Source organism: Lycium barbarum, chromosome 4 (genome assembly GCF_019175385.1).
Source record: "Lycium barbarum isolate Lr01 chromosome 4, ASM1917538v2, whole genome shotgun sequence".
NCBI lineage: Eukaryota > Viridiplantae > Streptophyta > Magnoliopsida > Solanales > Solanaceae > Lycium > Lycium barbarum.
The window spans coordinates 65,014,427-65,032,472 of record NC_083340.1 but is presented as its reverse complement, the minus strand read 5'-3'; the positions used below and the strand labels follow the sequence as shown (position 1 = coordinate 65,032,472).

At 39.8% G+C, this 18,046-nt stretch overlaps 1 protein-coding gene across 1 annotated transcript; it reads left to right on the top strand.

Annotated features, from left to right (window-relative positions):
- The first annotated feature begins 10,705 nt into the window (after positions 1-10,705).
- Positions 10,706-11,086, top strand: LOC132637524 (uncharacterized). The gene has a single exon (XM_060354601.1). The coding sequence runs from the start codon at positions 10,706-10,708 to the stop codon at positions 11,084-11,086; it is 381 nt and encodes a 126-aa protein (XP_060210584.1).
- Positions 11,087-18,046: the final 6,960 nt, after the last annotated feature.

Sequence of the window (18,046 nt, the reverse complement as noted above, 5' to 3'; positions counted from 1 at the left end):
ATTCCTCCGTTACTTGAATATCTTCTATGGGGAAATATTCTGGAAGGATCACCAATACACTTACGGAGCATTGACACATGGAATACCGGATGTACTGCTCCCAGATCAGATGGTACGTCTAGCTCGTAGGCGACCTCGCCTATTTTTTAAACAATCTGATAAGGCTCAATATATGGCGAACTGAGCTTTCCTTTTCTGCCGAATCTCATTACACCTTTCATAGGTGACACTTTCAGAAATACCCAGTCACTAATATGGAACTCTAACGGTCGACGTCGTTTATCTGCATATGATTTCTGTCGACTCTGGGCTGCTAACAACCGCTCCCGAATGAGCTTCACCTTATCGACTGCTTGTTGAATCATATCGGAGATCTGCATTTTCTGCCATATAAGGCTTCATACGGCGCCATCTAAATGCTGGAATGATAACTATTATTATAAGCGAATTCAATAAGCGGCAAATGATCATCCCGACTACCAGTGAAATCAACTGCAACTTATCATATCCCTCTATTCTTGAAGCTTAAGTCGAGTCCTTCTTGCTCGTTCTCTTTAAATTCACTGTCTTCTAGTAACTAGCTCGTTCTGACCATCTCGCTTAAACTATTTCGCAACTTTCCCTTAATCCCACTTATAACACTTTAGGCATATTATCTCATGTCGTTTCTCTATTTTTGACTCAACTCTTCTATCGCCCCTTTACTCAGATTTGCCCTTAGTTCTCCTATCGTGCATCCTATTGCAATCTTTACACGAGTATGTGTAGATGCTCAAATCAGCCCAGAAAATATCTTAGCGTCATCTCACTAGTCTTTATACTTTACCTTACATTCTTCCTTCATACCTTTCAATAGTATCGGGGCCCAATTATGGCTTTTGCCCTCCGTACTAATTATGTCTCTGTAATTTGCCTCTAACCACCTTACATCTTTCTTTGGCGTATCCAAAATATTGCAACCGCATTGTTGTTACTGAACTCTTACCCTTTTTATCAAGTACTTACTTGGTCTTGTCCTCAGCATACAAGTATTCGTAGGTTGCATAACTATTCTTGTACAATTTGTATAAAGGGTATCTAATCATAGTCATAGTCCTTCCTTTTCCTGGTTCATCCTGTTTTACATATCTTATCGTACTATCACTCACTTGCTGTCTATTTCGCCATACTCTTTTCCCTTCCTCTATTCACCATTTGGTTTTCTCATATCTTGCTATAGGAGAGATTTCCTATCCTTTCTCCTTTGCTACTTATACGTCACAATATCATTAGCCAATAACTCCGTTGTCAACATCTTAACCTCTAATCCGGTATAGCCTTGCTATCCTTTATAATATCTTTTAAGTCACTCGTTACCATTCTCTTATTGTCGTTTTTCAAGCATCCACTTCCTGTTGTCATATTATCCAACACCTCTACCAATAATTCTCTGCACTGTATTCCATACCATCTTGACTTCTATCCGCTTATTGTTGGCCTTCAAATCTCACTAACTTGTTTCTGCATGGAATCTCACTTAAAGTTTGAGAATTCACATTAAACGTGTTGCAGTGTCCATTATTTCCATTTATATTTACTTTACTTTTACCCGCTTCCCCCTTTTTTTTGGGGTTGTACTCATACCATCTCTATGTTTTTTCTTTATAATCTATAACTTGATTATCTTCGTACGAGACCTCAACAAAATCACGAGGCGATGAGAACTCTCGACTATATAGTACCAAATCCTATCTGATGGTTGGTACTCAGGTATTGTAGTTAATGTAGCAATTTATCCGAGGCCACGTTCCATTTATTACGATTAGTAATTAGCTAGTGCTTATAGTCGTTTCAAATTCTCCATTAGGTAGCACTTATATTCTAATGATAAATGTCCCAAACTTTCTTATAACACTATATTTATCCCAACGAATATCGTCTCTTTCTTCTAATAAATTCACAATACATCAGTTGTTTCGCACCCACAATCCTTGTCCTTTAAAGATTTCACTATTCCCGAGGTGAAGTCACATATACGCGGTACTCTTTTATGCCTCATACTCTTTCTCTCTTGTTGTCTATCAAATGCTAACTTCTAACTTACTCGAAATCATATCGAATTTGTCTTTATAGTGGTCTTGTCTTATCATCGTTTCGTCACACTACATCTTTAAGTCCATAATTATATGTTTCCCCTTTTTATTCTATACTCATACTCAATTAATTACGTCTGTCTTGGGTGCTTCCTTTAACATTCCTTTCATTTCTCCAGTCTACGTCCATTTGTGCACGAGGAATCTCATGCTATTCCCGTATCTTTCAGAAAACACAACTTCGACATAAGCCCTTACTCATTTTCAAATCATATCCTGTTTATCTCTTTTTATTCTTATCACACCAGTTATTTCTGGTGTTTGTTCTGTCTTGTTGCTCATCTTCCTTTGGTTCGGTCTTTCACAATTCTGTCGCTTATATAACTCATTTTCTCAACTATACACGTCATAACACATTGCCAAACTGTAATTCCACTCGTTTTCTTCTTATGTTCTTCCTTCTATTAGCCCCTTCTCTTCCGGTGCGCGCTTTCACTTTTATTACCACTTGAATTTTATTCTGAACTTTCCCTGTAGGACCTTGTAAGTTCTTTCTTATTCGTTCTACATCTACTTTACCATTTCATACTAGTTACACCATCTCCTTTAGTTTCTTCCATTCTAGGCTTTATTCATTTCTATAGCAATCCTTATGGTGTTCACAGTACATCCTGTTTGAAATCCATCCTATGACGTAATACTTCTTAATCTTATTCACGATTCTTCTATGTTTTAACTACACTCTGCGGACTAGGTGTACTTGACCCTTCGCCCTTTCTGATCAATCTTATCCTTAATATCTCACAAGCTGTCTTATCAACATCCTCAAGATTTGGTATAGCTCTTCCTCTTCTGTACTTTTATCTCAATCATACTGTTACTCTTTTCTCCTTTCTCTTTTTTTTTTCCTTTTTTTTTTGTAACTCGTCATAATTTATCCCTTCTTATCAGTTCACTCGATACCTCAATAAAATGTTCTGTTACGAGCTGCCACCTCTTCCTAGATCATCTTTAGTATTTCACCAACAACACATGAAATATACGATCCTAGATAGCCCACAAGTTTAATTTTTTTTTCCCACAAATTCCATCTCCAATTTGTCGATGAGAACTGATAAAATGTTACTACGAAGCATTCTCTATCCACCAGCAGAAAAAACTAGAGTCCGACAAGCACCACAGAACTTCTTAGTGCTTGATTCACATAGTTTACCTCCATATTTATTTTTTAGAGTCGTGAGCGAATCATTTAATTCCCAACTGCTTGTCATACGCTTTGTATCCTTCCAATAAGGTGAAACTTAATTGCCGAACATTTTTGCCCTTCAACATAGGCTTTTTCTAAAGCAAAATGTGGTTGGAACGTATTCTGGTCCGTTTAAATGAATTGCGAATTCGCTGCTCATATATGCTTTCTCGAAATAAAATTTCCCAAATAAGGATGATGCTGCTTACGAATGACATGGAGGATATCTCTTAAGCTTTAATCCAACGTAGTAAATTTACCCTATCGGTATCGACTTTTAAGACATATTATGAACTTATATCTCATTCTTCTTTTTATATTTCTGGGAAAATTTGGGCAGAGGTTCCTCTGTACTTCTTACTATCCCAAAACCTGCACGCATGAAATACCAAAAATGCCTCACAGGGCCAACATATATACGTATATATCATACCGTATCATAGCCACACAGGGCTAACAATTTCAAGTAAAAGTATAAAGATGTCGAGATTTACCTCACATGTCCAACTCAAACTGCACCTGTTACACTTTCCTGTTTACCTTATCTTTCATTCTTCAACCATATTTTTCAATCATATCTCGATATTCTTACCTTATCCAACATGCCCCTTTGGCACCGTTGCTTACCTGTGTACAATGCAGCTTCCAATATCATCAGCCAGTCTCTTTTGTCGATACCGTTCTTCAGCTGAAATTAAGGGTTAGTAGAAAGGAATTTCATTTCCTATGGCTGGGCTCTAGCGCACGATCTAAGATCCAAAGAAAGGTAACACCCTAAATGTCCCGTAGCCTCCTGTTTGTAGATGTGGTGCACAACACACCGATAAACAAGACTCTACTAGACACGGCCTGTAGACATTCCGAGGATAAACCGCTCTGATACCACTTCTGTCACGACCCAGCCCCGTGGGCCGCGACTGGTGCCCTATTTGGACGCCCAAACTAACTTACGTACCAGATCGACATATCAAAGATTTCTTGAGACTTAACATACGTTATTTCAAACAGATACTAAGAAAAAATGTCATCTTAAGCGGTTGCCCGTACAGAAATATCATATCAAATCCGGTAGGCTGGCGGAATACACATCGCCCAGATTTACAAACATATACAAACATGTGGGCCGTTATGGCCATAATAGCAAACGAGACCGCTTAAGGCACAAATCACAAACATAATCGAACAAATGTGACCCATGACCCACATATATGTCTACAATCCCACTATCACCATATTCCATTCGAAATCTCCACAAATGCGACAAGGTCACAACGTCACATTTTCTTCTTCCAATTTCATCAACAACAACAACAATTCATGTTTTAGCAATTCCATTTCCATAATTACATAAAACTTACAATAAAATCACACAATTTTTCCTACAATAACTTACAACCAATTTTCAAGCCAATCGTGAACCATTATTCTTCCATTTACATCACAAGGCCACAACACACAAATTTCATAATAAATAAATTTAATTCATCTTCCTTCACCAAAAGACACCACACGACCACAACACACACACGGCTCACACACCACACACAACATCTCCATTTTTTCCATTCATTTCCATACATTACAATATATATATATATATATATATATATATATATATATATATATATATAAGTCTTCCATAACAAAAAAAAGATAGAATTCTTACCTTTCTTCATTTTTTCCACTTGCCAAAAAAGTACTTTCTTGCCTAAAAAATTATACCACGTTGAAGAGGGTCTTGAAATTAGTAGGAATACTAGAAAACTATAATTTTGGATCAAAGATTGATGGCCTCAAAAATTTTTTTCTTTCTTTCTCCTTGGGGCCGAAACCCCTCTCTTGTTCTTGCTCGCTCTTTTTTTTTTTTTTGAGTGTTCTAGAATGAGAATGAATGGTCCCTTTTCTTTATTTATTACAAGGCTTTTAAAATTTTATGAGATTGGGCCCCTTTTTTCCTCCACATGGCCGGCCACCACCTAAATGAATTGGGCCTTTTGTATTATTTTTTTTTCATTTCATTTGAGCCCAATTAATTATGGGTCTTACTTGTAATTCCCGAAACTAATTTCCAAAATTCCCAATTTTTCCCTTGGCCTTCTTCCACATTTCCACATCAGCATTTCACGATCAACACATATATATTAAATAAAATCAAAATATGGCCTTATTTCTTACAAGTCAAAATTATTTCGAATTTTCCGAATATGAAAAAAGTATGGGATATAACACCTAGGCTGGGACTTTCATAGTTGATACTTTGACATTGGTGGCCTGTACTCTATTGTTTATTTTCTTTCTTGCTTTAATGTCTTTATATATGTCAACTAATCCTAGTCGGCCTATGATACCTACTAATACTTGTTGTTTGTACTAACCTACACTTGTTGTATTCTTTTGTGAATGCATAATACGAGGTTGGAGGTGTTTCTACCCCTGCTGTCTGATTATGGAGGTTGTTACCGAGTGTATTCCGGGTGAGCACGAGAACATTTGCTGCCCGAAAACTCTTCTTACTATTTATGTCTTAATTCTATTTTGAGACATCACGCTGAGATTTTATGTATTATTCAGACTTGTTGTAATGGTAGAGCTCTTGTATGACCAGATCAGATACTGGGGTTGGATTCTTATTACTTCTGCATTTTCTTTATATCATTATCATGAGACTTACGTTATTCTATTTTCTTTCGCTTTACTTATGTTTATGATTGCTGTGATAAGGGTTAGCCTACTGAGGTAGGAAAAGTAGGTGCCTGCACGACTTAGTGAAAATGGGTGGTGACAAATTGGTATCAGAACCCTAGGTTACTCGGTCTATAATACAAGAGTGTGTCTAGTAGAGTCTTGTGGATCGGTACGATGAGCTCCGTACTTATCTCCAAGAGTCTATAGGACATTTAGGAACTTCACATTCTTTCATTCTTTTGTGCTACTTTATTTTAATTGGTATCTAAAATAATAAAATTGCTATCTGACTCATATCGCTTCTCTAACATATAGAGAGGACTCGAGCCACGATAGACCGAGATCAGGTGTCGGAGCCCACACCTGCGGCTGACATCAGGGGATGAGCGACAATTAGAGGACGCAGTCGAGCTAGAGGCTGCGGGGCTACCTAGCCAGGGGCAAGGCTCTTGCGGTCAGCCAGCGGCATGCGAAGTCTCTATCTCTAGAGCCCGAGCCTGAGGTTCAGTTGATTCGAGACCAAGCTGTAGGGGAAAATGTGTCTCCTCCACGGGCACACCCGGAGGCCACTTTAGATCAGATAGTATAGGACACTATGGCTCACGTTCTACTTCATTTGGATGCCCAGCAGGCTGCTGCTGGTATTACTTCTTCGGGTGGAGGATCACAGACTAGAGTTGGGGCACAGACCCTCGAGCAAAGGCAGACTCATGCAGCGTACCCTGCTGTATCTGTGGCTCCACAGATGGATGCAGTACCATCCTTGGGAGACGATCTCAACCCATGGCAGGCCTTGTTATGACTTTGACCGCTCATGAGCTAGTAGGGAGGTTCAGGAAGATGGATCCGTCGAGATTCACCGGTACTTCTAAAGAGGATGCATATGAGTTTATATTGGACATGCACGAGATATTGCACAGGATAGGGATTTTTCAAACCCACGAGGTTGATTATGTGTCATACCAGTTTCGCGGAGACGCTAAGACCTGGTGGAGGTACTTAGTTTTATACAGACCATAGGATTCTCCTCCACTTTCTTGGACATAATTTTATCGGGCCTTCCTTGAGAAGTATGTGCTCCGTGCCTTAAGAGAGGCACATAGAGATGAGTTCCTCCACTTGCAGCAGAGGGGATTATGTGCTGATGCTTATGTGACTCGCTTATTGCATTTGGCCAATTATTCAGCACACCTGATTCCTACTAAGCCCGATAGGATTTGATGATTTTTTGGTGGGCTCTTTACTTCTCTTCAGATTCCATGCCTTCAGCTTGAGGCCATGGGTGTTTCCTTCTAGTCCATTTTTAGCATGGGTCATTAGTTGAGGCTGCTAAGGCACGCTCTCTTAGAGGGGTTAGTGAGAAGAGGCAGAGACAGTTTGGGGGTTATAGTGATTCAAGCTAGAAGGGCACCAACCAATCTTTTAGGCAGTATCAGTCCTATTCGGGCCACACTGTGCAGTCATCATTGCAGGCTTCTTCTAGTGGGCCATCTAGGTAGAGAGCTTCTAAGAGATCATTTTCTCGACCAAGAGACATAGTTGATCCAGCTGGGTCTTCAGTTTTTGTTCATCAGGCTTTGTCTTCTAGAGCTTTCTGTACATATGGGGTGCCTGTTCATTTTGCTAGAGAGTGTCCTCGACCCAGACAGGGTTATGAGTCCCAGAAGACCCCGGCATCTTCAGGTAGCTGGGGTGGTGCTTCTCGAAGAGGCTGTGCTCAGTCAGATCGCGGTGGTTTGCAGACTTCTAAAGGTAGGTTCCAGTTCGGACGAGGAGGGTCCCAGAGTTTGAGAGGTGGAACACAATGTGGTCTTGGTGTGGCCCAGGTTTTTTCATTCCTAAGTAGACTCGAGGCGGAGGCCTTAGATGCGGTCATTTTAGGTACTATTTCTTTTCGACATAGAGTAGCTTCTATGTTATTTGATCCTAGATTCACTTATTCATATGTGTCTATATATCATGTTGTTGGTTGGGACTTGTCTTGTGATAGCATAGCCGTACCTATTCATGTGTCTACTCGATATTATTTTAGGTACGACCTGCTTTCTCCTTATCATACGATCTTGGACTGTCATGCAAAGATAGTCACTTTAACCATGCCGGGTATTCCTAGATTTGAGTGGTAGGGTACTCTTAGTCCCGCTCCGAAAAAGATTGATTCGTTTCCCAGGCAAAGAAATTAGTCAACAAGGGGAGTTTAGCTTATCTGGCTCATGTGCATGACACTACTATTACATCTCCGCCCCTTGAGTGCGATCCCATTGTGAGCTAGTTTACGGAGGTCTTCCCGTCGGATCTGCGGGGTATGTCACCCAATTGTGATCTTGACTTTTGTATTAACTTGGAGTCGGGCTCCCGCCTTATTTCTATTCTGCCATATCGGATGGCACCCGCCGTGTTGAGAGAGCTGAAAGAGCAATTGCAAGATTTATTGAGAAAGGGGTTAATTAGGCCGAGTGTCTCCTCTTGGGGCGCTCCTGTGTTGTTCGTAAAGAAGAAAGATGGATCTATGAGGATGTCCATCATTTATCGTGCTGAACAAGGTTACTATTCGTAACAAGCATCCTATGCCTCGTATCAATGATTTATTTGAATAGCTTCAGGGTGCTTCAGTGTTCTCGAAGATTGACTTGCGTTCAGGCTACCATTAGCTGAAGATCAGGGCTGAGGATATTCTGAAGACAGCTTTTCGGATGAGATATAGGAATTATGTGTTTTTGGTTATGTCATTTGGGCTTACCAATGCCCCAGCTGCATTCATGACTTTGATGAATGGCATCTTTAGGCCATTTCTTGACTCATTTGTGATTGTGTTTCTTGATGATATCTTAGTGTATTCCAAGAGTAGAGAGGAGCATGAGGGCCATTTTCTCACAGTGCTTGGGTTGTTGAAAAAGAATAGTTTGTCTGCTAAGTTTTCGAAGTGTGAGTTTTGGTTAGAGCCTGTGGCTTTCTTGGGCCACGTTATGTCTAAGCACGGGATCATGGTGGATCCTAAGAAGATTGAGGTTGTGAGGGATTGGGTGAGGCCCACTACTGTAATCGAGATCCGTAGTTTTATCGGTTTGGCCAGTTACTACCATCGATTTGTGAATGGTTTCACTACTATTGCTTCGTCATTGACTAGATTGACCCATAAGGACGTTGCCTTCCAGTAGTCCGATGATTGTAAGGAGAACTTTCAAAAACTCAAGACCCTTTTAGCTTCAACCCCTGTTCTAGCATTACTCGTGGAGAGTAAGGATTTCTCAGTCTATTGTGATGGATCTCGTGTGGGTTTAGGTGCTGTTTTGAAGTAGGAGGGTAGTGTCATAGCCTCTGCTTCCCGTCAGTTGAAGATCCATGAGAGGAATTACCCTACCCATGATTTGGAGTTGCTATCTACGATCTTCGCTGAGAAGATCTGGAGGCATTACTTGTGTGGCGTCCATTGTGAGGGTTTCATCGATCACCGTAGCCTTCAGCATGTGTTTACCCAGGGAGATCTTAATTCCAAGCAGCACCGATAGATGGAGCTCCTGAAGGACTATGACATCTCTATTCTTTATCATCCAGGGAAAGCCAATATTGTTGCTGATGCCGTGCGTTACAAGGACATGAGTATGGGGATTTTAGCCCATTTGGTTGTTTCCGAGCGTCCGTTGGCCATGGAGGTGCAGACTCTGGCCAACAGTTTTGTTCGTCTTGATATTTCGGTCCCAGGAAAAGTCTTAGCTTGTGTTGAGGCGAAATATCCTTGTTAGAGCAGATCAAGACTCATCAGTTTGAGGATGCTCAGTTGAGCAAGATTCGAGATAGGATTCTTAGGGGTGAGGCCAAGGAGGCGATGGTTGATTTTCAGGGTACTTTAAGGATTAAGCGCGTGTGTGTTCCTCGTGTTGGTGACTTGATTCATTTGATTTGGACTGAGGCCCATAGCTCTCAATATTCTATTCATCCGGGGGAGACTAAGATATATCGTGATTTGAGGTAGCATTACTGGTGGCATCGCAAGAAGAGGGATATAGCTGATTTTGTGGCTAAGTGTGGGAATTGTCAGCAAGTTAAGTATGAGCACCAACGACCCGGTGGTGTACTTCAGAGGTTACCCATTCCCGTGTGGGAGTGGGACAGGATTGCCATGGATTTTGTTATGGGTCTTCTGAAGACCCTGGGTAAGTTTGACTCAATTTGGGTGATAGATGATCGGGTGGCTAAGTCCGCTCATTTCATTCATGTTCACGTTTTTTATACCCTAAAGAAGTTAGCCAAGTTATACATTTGTTACATTATAATATTGCATGGGGTTCCCATTTCTATCATATCTGATCGGGGTACTATCTTCACTTCCCATTTCTGGAGCACTTTTCAGGCTGAGTTGGGTACCTGAGTGGATCTTAGTACAACTTTCCACCCTCAGACTGATGGGCAGTCCGAGCGGACTATTCAGGTGGTCGAGGATATGTTAAGGGCTTGTATTATGGACTTTAGTAGTCATTGAGACCAGTTCTTACCATTGGCAGAGTTTGCGTATAACAACAGTTATCAGTCGAGTATCGAAATGACACCTTTTGAGGCTTTATATGGTAGGAGGTGTAGTTCTCCGGTTGGTTGGTTTGATGCATTTGAGGTTCGACCTTGGGGTACAGATCTGTTGAGACAGTCTCTTAAGAAGGTGAAGGTCATCTAGGCCAAACTCTTGGCAGCTCAGAGACGTCAGAAGATGTATGCGAATTGGAAGGTCCGAGATTTAGAGTTCACTGTAGGTGATCAAGTTCTGTTGAAGATTTATCCTATGAAGGTTGTTATGAGATTTGGGAAGAGAGGTAAGTTGAGTTCAAGGTATATTGGTCCATTCGAGATCCTTGAGCGTGTGGGTGATACTGCTTGTGAGTTAGCCTTGCCACCAGGCATGGAAGGCGTTTATCCAGTTTTCCATGTGTCTATGCTGAAGAAGTATCATGCCGATGGTACTTATATTGTTTGTTGGGACACGGTATTGCTTGATGAGAACCTGACGTACGAGGAGGAGCTTATTATGATCTTGGATAAGAAGGTTCGAAAGTTGAGGTCTAAGGAGATAGCTTCTGTGAAGATGCAATAGAAGCATCGTCCTATTGAGGAGGCTACTTGGGCGACTGAGGCCGACATGCACAGCCGATATCCTCAGTTATTTTCCGATTTAGGTACTTTATCGTTCGCTTTCCCTTATCGCTTGAGGACGAGCGATTGATCAATTAGTATCTGATGTAGCAACCCGTTTGGACGTTATTACTTTTTTGATGCTTTTGAACCTTTCTCGAGCTTTGTTAGCTCACATTTGACCCGAGGGGATTGAAACGCTTCATGAGGTCTTTGGAAATTATTTCAGTGATTTTGTGGGAATTTGAGCTTAAAGCGAAAAAGAGTTGACTCAATGTTGACTTTTGGGTAAACGGACCTTTTTTGGGAATCTGTCAATTTCGAGAGGTTTGGATTGTCTTTTAGAACTGATGTGTATATTCAATTTGGTTTCCAATGCACTTGGGTGCATTTTGGAACTTGGGTTGGGAAGCTAGTTTCGAGGTATCGGGGGTTGACTCGATCAACGAGACCTCTGTTGGGAATTCTGAGGTCACGAGTGCGTTCGAGCGTGTTTTTATGTATGTCTGCATATATAGTTTGTCATCATATGCTGTTACACCTCGAAAAATTTCATGTCGTTGCCTAGTGAATAGGCTAATGTAGGGTAAAGAGTATACGATGTTTCTATAAGTAAGAAAGGTTATTTAACGATTTTGATTAAGATTCCAAAGACGCTGGAAGTAAGAGAAGAAAGTTCGTTAAAGAATGTTGAGCACAAGTTGTATTTTGAAGAAGGATGTGTAAATTATCGAGTTAATGTCGACTTGATGATGTCTTAAAGAAGAGTTATAACGCTTCTTAGATTGGTAATGAAGTGTTAAACAAGGGTCAAGAAGGTTCCATAAGGATTGGAGATCAAACGAATGACGGAAACAATTTCTGAGAAATGGCGTTATACGTCCGCTTATACGGTCCATATAACATTATACGGTCTATAAAAGGGTCCGTATAACACCTAACTGGAAGATGTTTTCCCTGGTGGTGAACCACAGACACTTATACGGACCATATAATGTTATACGGACCGTATAAGTGGTCCGTATAATACCCGACGGGCTGAACAAGTTGCAAGTATAAATACATGTTCCCACTCTTATTTTCTCATTCTTTCCACTTCTCCATCTCTCTCAAGATTTCTAGAGGGTTCTACATATTTCATCTTCAAGAATACAAAGGAAATCAAAGTTTCATATCATAAGTTGAAGTGAATCAAGTGCAAGAAGCTCACTAGGGTTCAATCCAAGGCAAGAAATCCCTTTGGAAGTGGAACTAGGGTTTCCCTCAAGTGGAGTATTACTATCCAAAACTCATTCCTACTCAACCAAAGGTAAGTTTTACTATCATTCGATGTTGTTTAAAGTATTGAGAGGTTGAAAGACTTGGATTATGGAAGGAAGTAGAAAATGGGTTACAAACATGAGAATTGTGATATTGTTGAATAGTAGATTAATATGAATCACGATTCTTGATATGTTGTGATTATAATTATGTTATGAATGATGTTAAGAACATAGGGGAAGAGGATGAAGGCAATTTTGTATTATGATCATGATTATGGATGACCTTGAGAGGGAGTTGTAGGAGTCGGATAATGATGAACTTGACAAAAGTTATTGATTAAGATATTATGAATGTTATGATTGATGATTGGGAGTTGATTTATGATATAGAGAAAGTTGTATAAACAAAGGAGATGCTGCCCAATTTTATGTAGCTTTAGTTCAAGCGTGTTTACGTTATCGATTATCTAATATTAGTATGAACTCTCTTGAAGGTAGGAACGTGAATATTGAAGAGGAACGTTCAAGTGATAGAGTAGCTAAACGAAAGTGTATGTGAGGCTAGTCCCTTCCTTTCTAAGGAATGAATCTTATGACATGATTTTTGTTATACCCCGTATTTTGTACATTCGGATATCTCAAGATAATCGCGACAAGTTAAGGGCAAGGTTATATTTTGATCTCGTTTACTACACAAGTTGTTTATGAATATTATTGGTGTGGAAATATTAAGGAAGGTTAAGGAAAAATTTGGAATTGGAAAAATTTTATTTTTCATGAACCACAACAAGCCAAGTTGGCCGTGTGGTGGTGTGTGTGGGTCCCACCCTTTTATGAGCTATGTAATTATATATATGGATTAAAGCTTACATAGCAAGACACAATTAATTCATCCTTGTTTTAAGAAGTTTCAAGAAAAAGGGAGAAGGGCCATGTGTCTACTTGATATTGGAAGGAACTATATATATATATATATATATATATATATATATATATATATATATATATATATATATATATATGAATAAGGGAGAAAAATCTAGACATTTTCATCTTTATTCATAACTTAGCAAACCTTGAAAAAAGAAGAGAGGGGTGTTCGGCCATGGTTGGCCGAACTTGAAGCCATGGAGAAGTTGATCCAAAAATTATTTTCGTCTAGCTTTTGTACCAAATGGAGCGTCCTTAAAAACATGGAGTGGTTGTTGGAGCAAGCAAACCATTTATTTGTGCAAGCATACACCCCTAGCCAAGTGAAGAGATGTGTGGAGAAAGGTATGTGTTTAATCTTCTTTTACATGTGTTATGGGTGATTTGTGAATATTGTAGTATGTAGAAATGGATGAAATTCATGAAATATGGGTGTGGAGGTCATGGCCGAATAGGGTTGTGTTGTGTAGAAAAGATTAAATGATTTTATTTAGTAGTTTGATTGTTGTGTTGTGGATTCCATGATGTAAAATGAAGGTTTGGCGGCTTGAAATGAATTTGTAATCGTTTGTGGATTGTTGAAGAAGTTAATGTGACATTAGTGTGGTTTCTTATATTTGTAAGAATAAATTTGTTAGTGCATGGGTTGTTGATATAATTCATGAATTTGGAAGCGAGACATGTATTTGGAAGATTGTAAGTTTGGTTGTTGTGATTGAATTTGAAGGAAGGAAATGTGTCGCTATTGTTTTTGTGGAATTTGGAAGGTTTCGGGTGAAGTAGTATGTTGATTGGGTTGTTTTGAATATTATGAGAATTGTTTGAAGTATTCTTGAACCATGTTAGAATGATTTCGGATTAATACTTGAATGTGGGATCATTGGTGTTAACTTGACTATATGTGATTGAATTGAATATAAATGAAATACCGTTGAATTGTGTGATGAAGGTTGCTAATGTTAGAATATATTTTGGATTGATTGTTGAAGTTGTTAGTATGATTGTTGGTATTGTTGCGGATAATTTTCCCGAGTTGAATTCTCGGATTGTCATTGATAAATTAGCCGAGTTAAATTCTCGGGGATGGTGTATTTACAGGGGAAATGCTGCCGAAATTTCGGTAGAGTATAAATGAATTCATTTGAAAGACTAAGACAAGTATATGTCGATGAATCTAATGATTATGTCAATTCTCTTGAATGTAGACTAGCAAGTTTGGACGAATAAGCGTAGCTAATAGGACGTGGAACAGGTATGTAAGGCTTACCCTTTCTTTCTTTTGGCATGATCTTTGTGAAACCAACATGACAAAGTATATGTATGATTTCAAAGAAATTCCTATTCTTAGAGCCACTAGGATGGCTAATGTTCTTGATTTTCGAAGAACTATTTTGCTATGTCTTGATACAAGTGTGTGGTTCCAAAAGTTCTATGTTGATTTGATTCATAGCGATATTCAAAAGGTACTTGATATGATTATTGCTTTGATTTTCCAAAAATAGCTTCTGAAACGTTCATGGAAGGTTCTGTACTTCAAACGTTCGTAACTTTCTTATACTAAGTCGGATTGACCCGAAACTTGTTTCTGAGCCTTCAGGTGTCGGTAAGTATACTTGTCCATCGAGTCTTCCATAATATATTCGGAGGTTACCGACCTTACGTCCCTCCGATAGAGGCATAACATTCTTTGAGCTCTCCTGCATGCTGCTTACATGATATATGTATATGATATATGTATACGCTACATGAACATGATATATGTATATGTTTATGGGGTAAGGGGAAAGGTGAGGCGCTATAGACGCATTGCCACCTGATCAGTTAGTATCGGAGCCGGTGGTGGGGCAAACCCAGTGGTGGGGCAAACCCAATGGTAGGGCAAACCCAGTGGTGGGGCAAACCTCAGCAAGAACGCTGAGTCCCAAAGGGGGTGAGTGTAAGGCTTGCCTTAGGCGAATCCCACATCAGAAAAATCCCACATTGGTTCAGGCAAATCCCACATCGGTTAATATCGTCTCGGACGCGGGATATATGTGGCTAAATGGATCGGAGCCGACGCCTCGGCAATATGATATGTTCTATTTTACATATATATGAAAAAGAAATGTTTTCAAAGAAAGTAAAATATGATATGTATATATATGGATCGGGCTGCACGTTTCGCAGCACTAAGCATGCATGGTACCCGCCTAAAAGGCATTCAGATGTACAGGTTACTCTTTTACCCCATGATGTGCTCTATATCTCCATTCTGTTATTATTCATAATTACATCTCTTACTATGTTACTATTCATGCCTTACATACTCAGTACATTGGTCGTACTGACCCCCCTTTATTCGGGGGCTGCGTTTCATGCCGTGCAGGTACACCCAGATGAGTAGAAGACATTATAGAAGATGTTCCAGCGAAGTTGGCAAGCTCCATTTGCCCCTGGAGAGTTGTCGGGTCAGAGTATTATGCTATGATGTCTTGTTCGAAGTTAGAGACTTTGCAGACAGAGTCGTGGGTATAGAATGTCGGTATTGTAAGTGGCTCCACCAGCCGATGTGTTATTTTGTTTCATGTTACAAGTTTCATGTGACGATATAATTTATTTTAATTGAGTACGATGAAAATAAAGATTTTGAAAGCTTTACTATGTATTTCATTATATTTGATTTAAGAGTTCAAGGAGACTATGTGTGTAATAAGAGTCAGCGGGTTCGCCCGGCTCCGAGTATGGGGTCGGGTGCCCATCACACCCTAGTAAGATCGGGGTGTGACAATTTTCCCTTATTCTCCATGACCTTCTTACATTCCGGGAATTATGAGTCTATGTTCATGAAGAGCCTCATATGAGATAAAGATAAGAGATACGTTATGAATATGATAATGATGATGATGAGCTTAAGTCTAAAGATTCTAAAGTTCATGATATGATGCTTCTACAAAGATAATGACCCTAATTATGATTAATTGATGTTGCTCTTTGTGCTGCACTCACCTTATATGCTAATTCCTTCAAGGTGAGGCAGAATGCTTATCAAACTCCATAATGGAATCGGGGGATTCATGACCTTATGTCACCCCGATAAAGTATAGTTATCTTTGAGTTCCTATGCCTGCATCATGATGAGTACATGATGATGATATTACACCGTGCCTATATGGCCGGGCAGACACCGCTAAGGCGCGCAGCGTATACACCGTGTCTAAATGGCATGGGTAGACACCACTAGTGGGCAGTATGAGATGGTTACCCCGGACGCGAGAGGCTTGGATGCGGGCTAATGATTATCACACCGTACCAATATGGTCGGGCAGCATATATATGTATATGCATAGATGACATGATGATTTTTATGAAGTAAGTTAGCATGCATTATTTCCTTCTTAAGTGACAGTCAGTTACAGGTTGTTCTCCATTTGATGTCTCCTTATTTATTGATATGTCGTTATTGCTTATGCCTTACATACTCAGTACAATGTTCGTACTAACGTCCTTTTCTTTGGACGCTGTGTTCATGCCCACAGGTAGAAAGGGAGGCCACCCAGATTCATAGGAGCGGACCATCATATTTACGAGAGCACTCCATTATTCCGGAGGTGCTATTTGATTTATTATTTTGTGTACATATTTGGGCACGGCGGGGTCCTATCCCGTCCTTATGTCAAGTACTCTAGTAGAGGCTCGTAGATACGTATGTGTGGGTGATATGGTCTCATGATTTCCCTCATTGTATATATATATATATATATATATATTGATAGCCGAAAGGCTTATGTATATAAAAGAAGATATGCTTGAAATTGAAAAATGGTTTTCCTTATGATTAGATGTGTGAGGACAATAAATGTATGTAGGATAAGTTTGATGAGTATTAGAATTAGTGGTGCTCGGTAGTTAGCTCCGGGTACCCGTCATGGCCCCTCGTCGGGTCGTGACATATGCTCTCAGTGATAGTCAGAATTTTGGGTTGAGTTGATGAAACTTGAGAAGTTTCTAGTGTCTGGTGTCCCGCTATAGTGGCACCACAACCGCGGTAGTGGTACCATTATAGCAGTGACCCTGCCATTAAAGCGGCCTTGTGTATTTGGGCATCGACCATGGAAGCAATCATGGGACGGCGGAAGCGGGACTGCTGAAGCGTTCGAGTAAGCGCGGAAGCGGGTGACGGGCAGTTGAGTTCATTAATTGTGTGTTAAAATCCCTAAGTCTTTCATTCAATACCACTTCGAAAATAGACCTATTGGTAGCATTATAAGGCAATTCTTGGGGGAAAATCATTGTGGTAAGTCCTTCTATCTTCATTGCTATTCCATATTCCATTAATCATCATAGCAAATCTCTAAATCATGCTAGTTTCATTAAGAACTTGAGGGTTAAAAGAGGGTTTTATGGGTTCTTTGTTCTAGGCTATAAAACCTTGAATTATTGATTGGGTTAGCTTCTCAAGCATGGAATTGATTATTAGAAACTATTGTTGCTTGATTCCTTCCTAATTAATGGATAATTTATGGAATTGGGAGTTACGGTTTATACCCAAAATTAGGGTTTTTGCCTAGATTCCGAATTTGAGTAATTCATGAGTTCTTCTAGCCTATAATTGATGGGAATTAATCACCTAGAGTATTAATTTCATGTTGAGACTTGTAGATCCCTGATTTCCTCTTTCTAGTTCATAAACCCCATTCCATGGGTTGGGATTTGGGCTTGAATAGAAGTAAGGTCTGAATAATGATTCTTCC

What these genes read in the sequence shown, in the direction of transcription:
- LOC132637524 (XM_060354601.1), top strand. Translation starts at nt 10,706, where the DNA reads ATGTATGCGAATTGGAAGGTCCGAGATTTAGAGTTCACTGTAGGTGAT.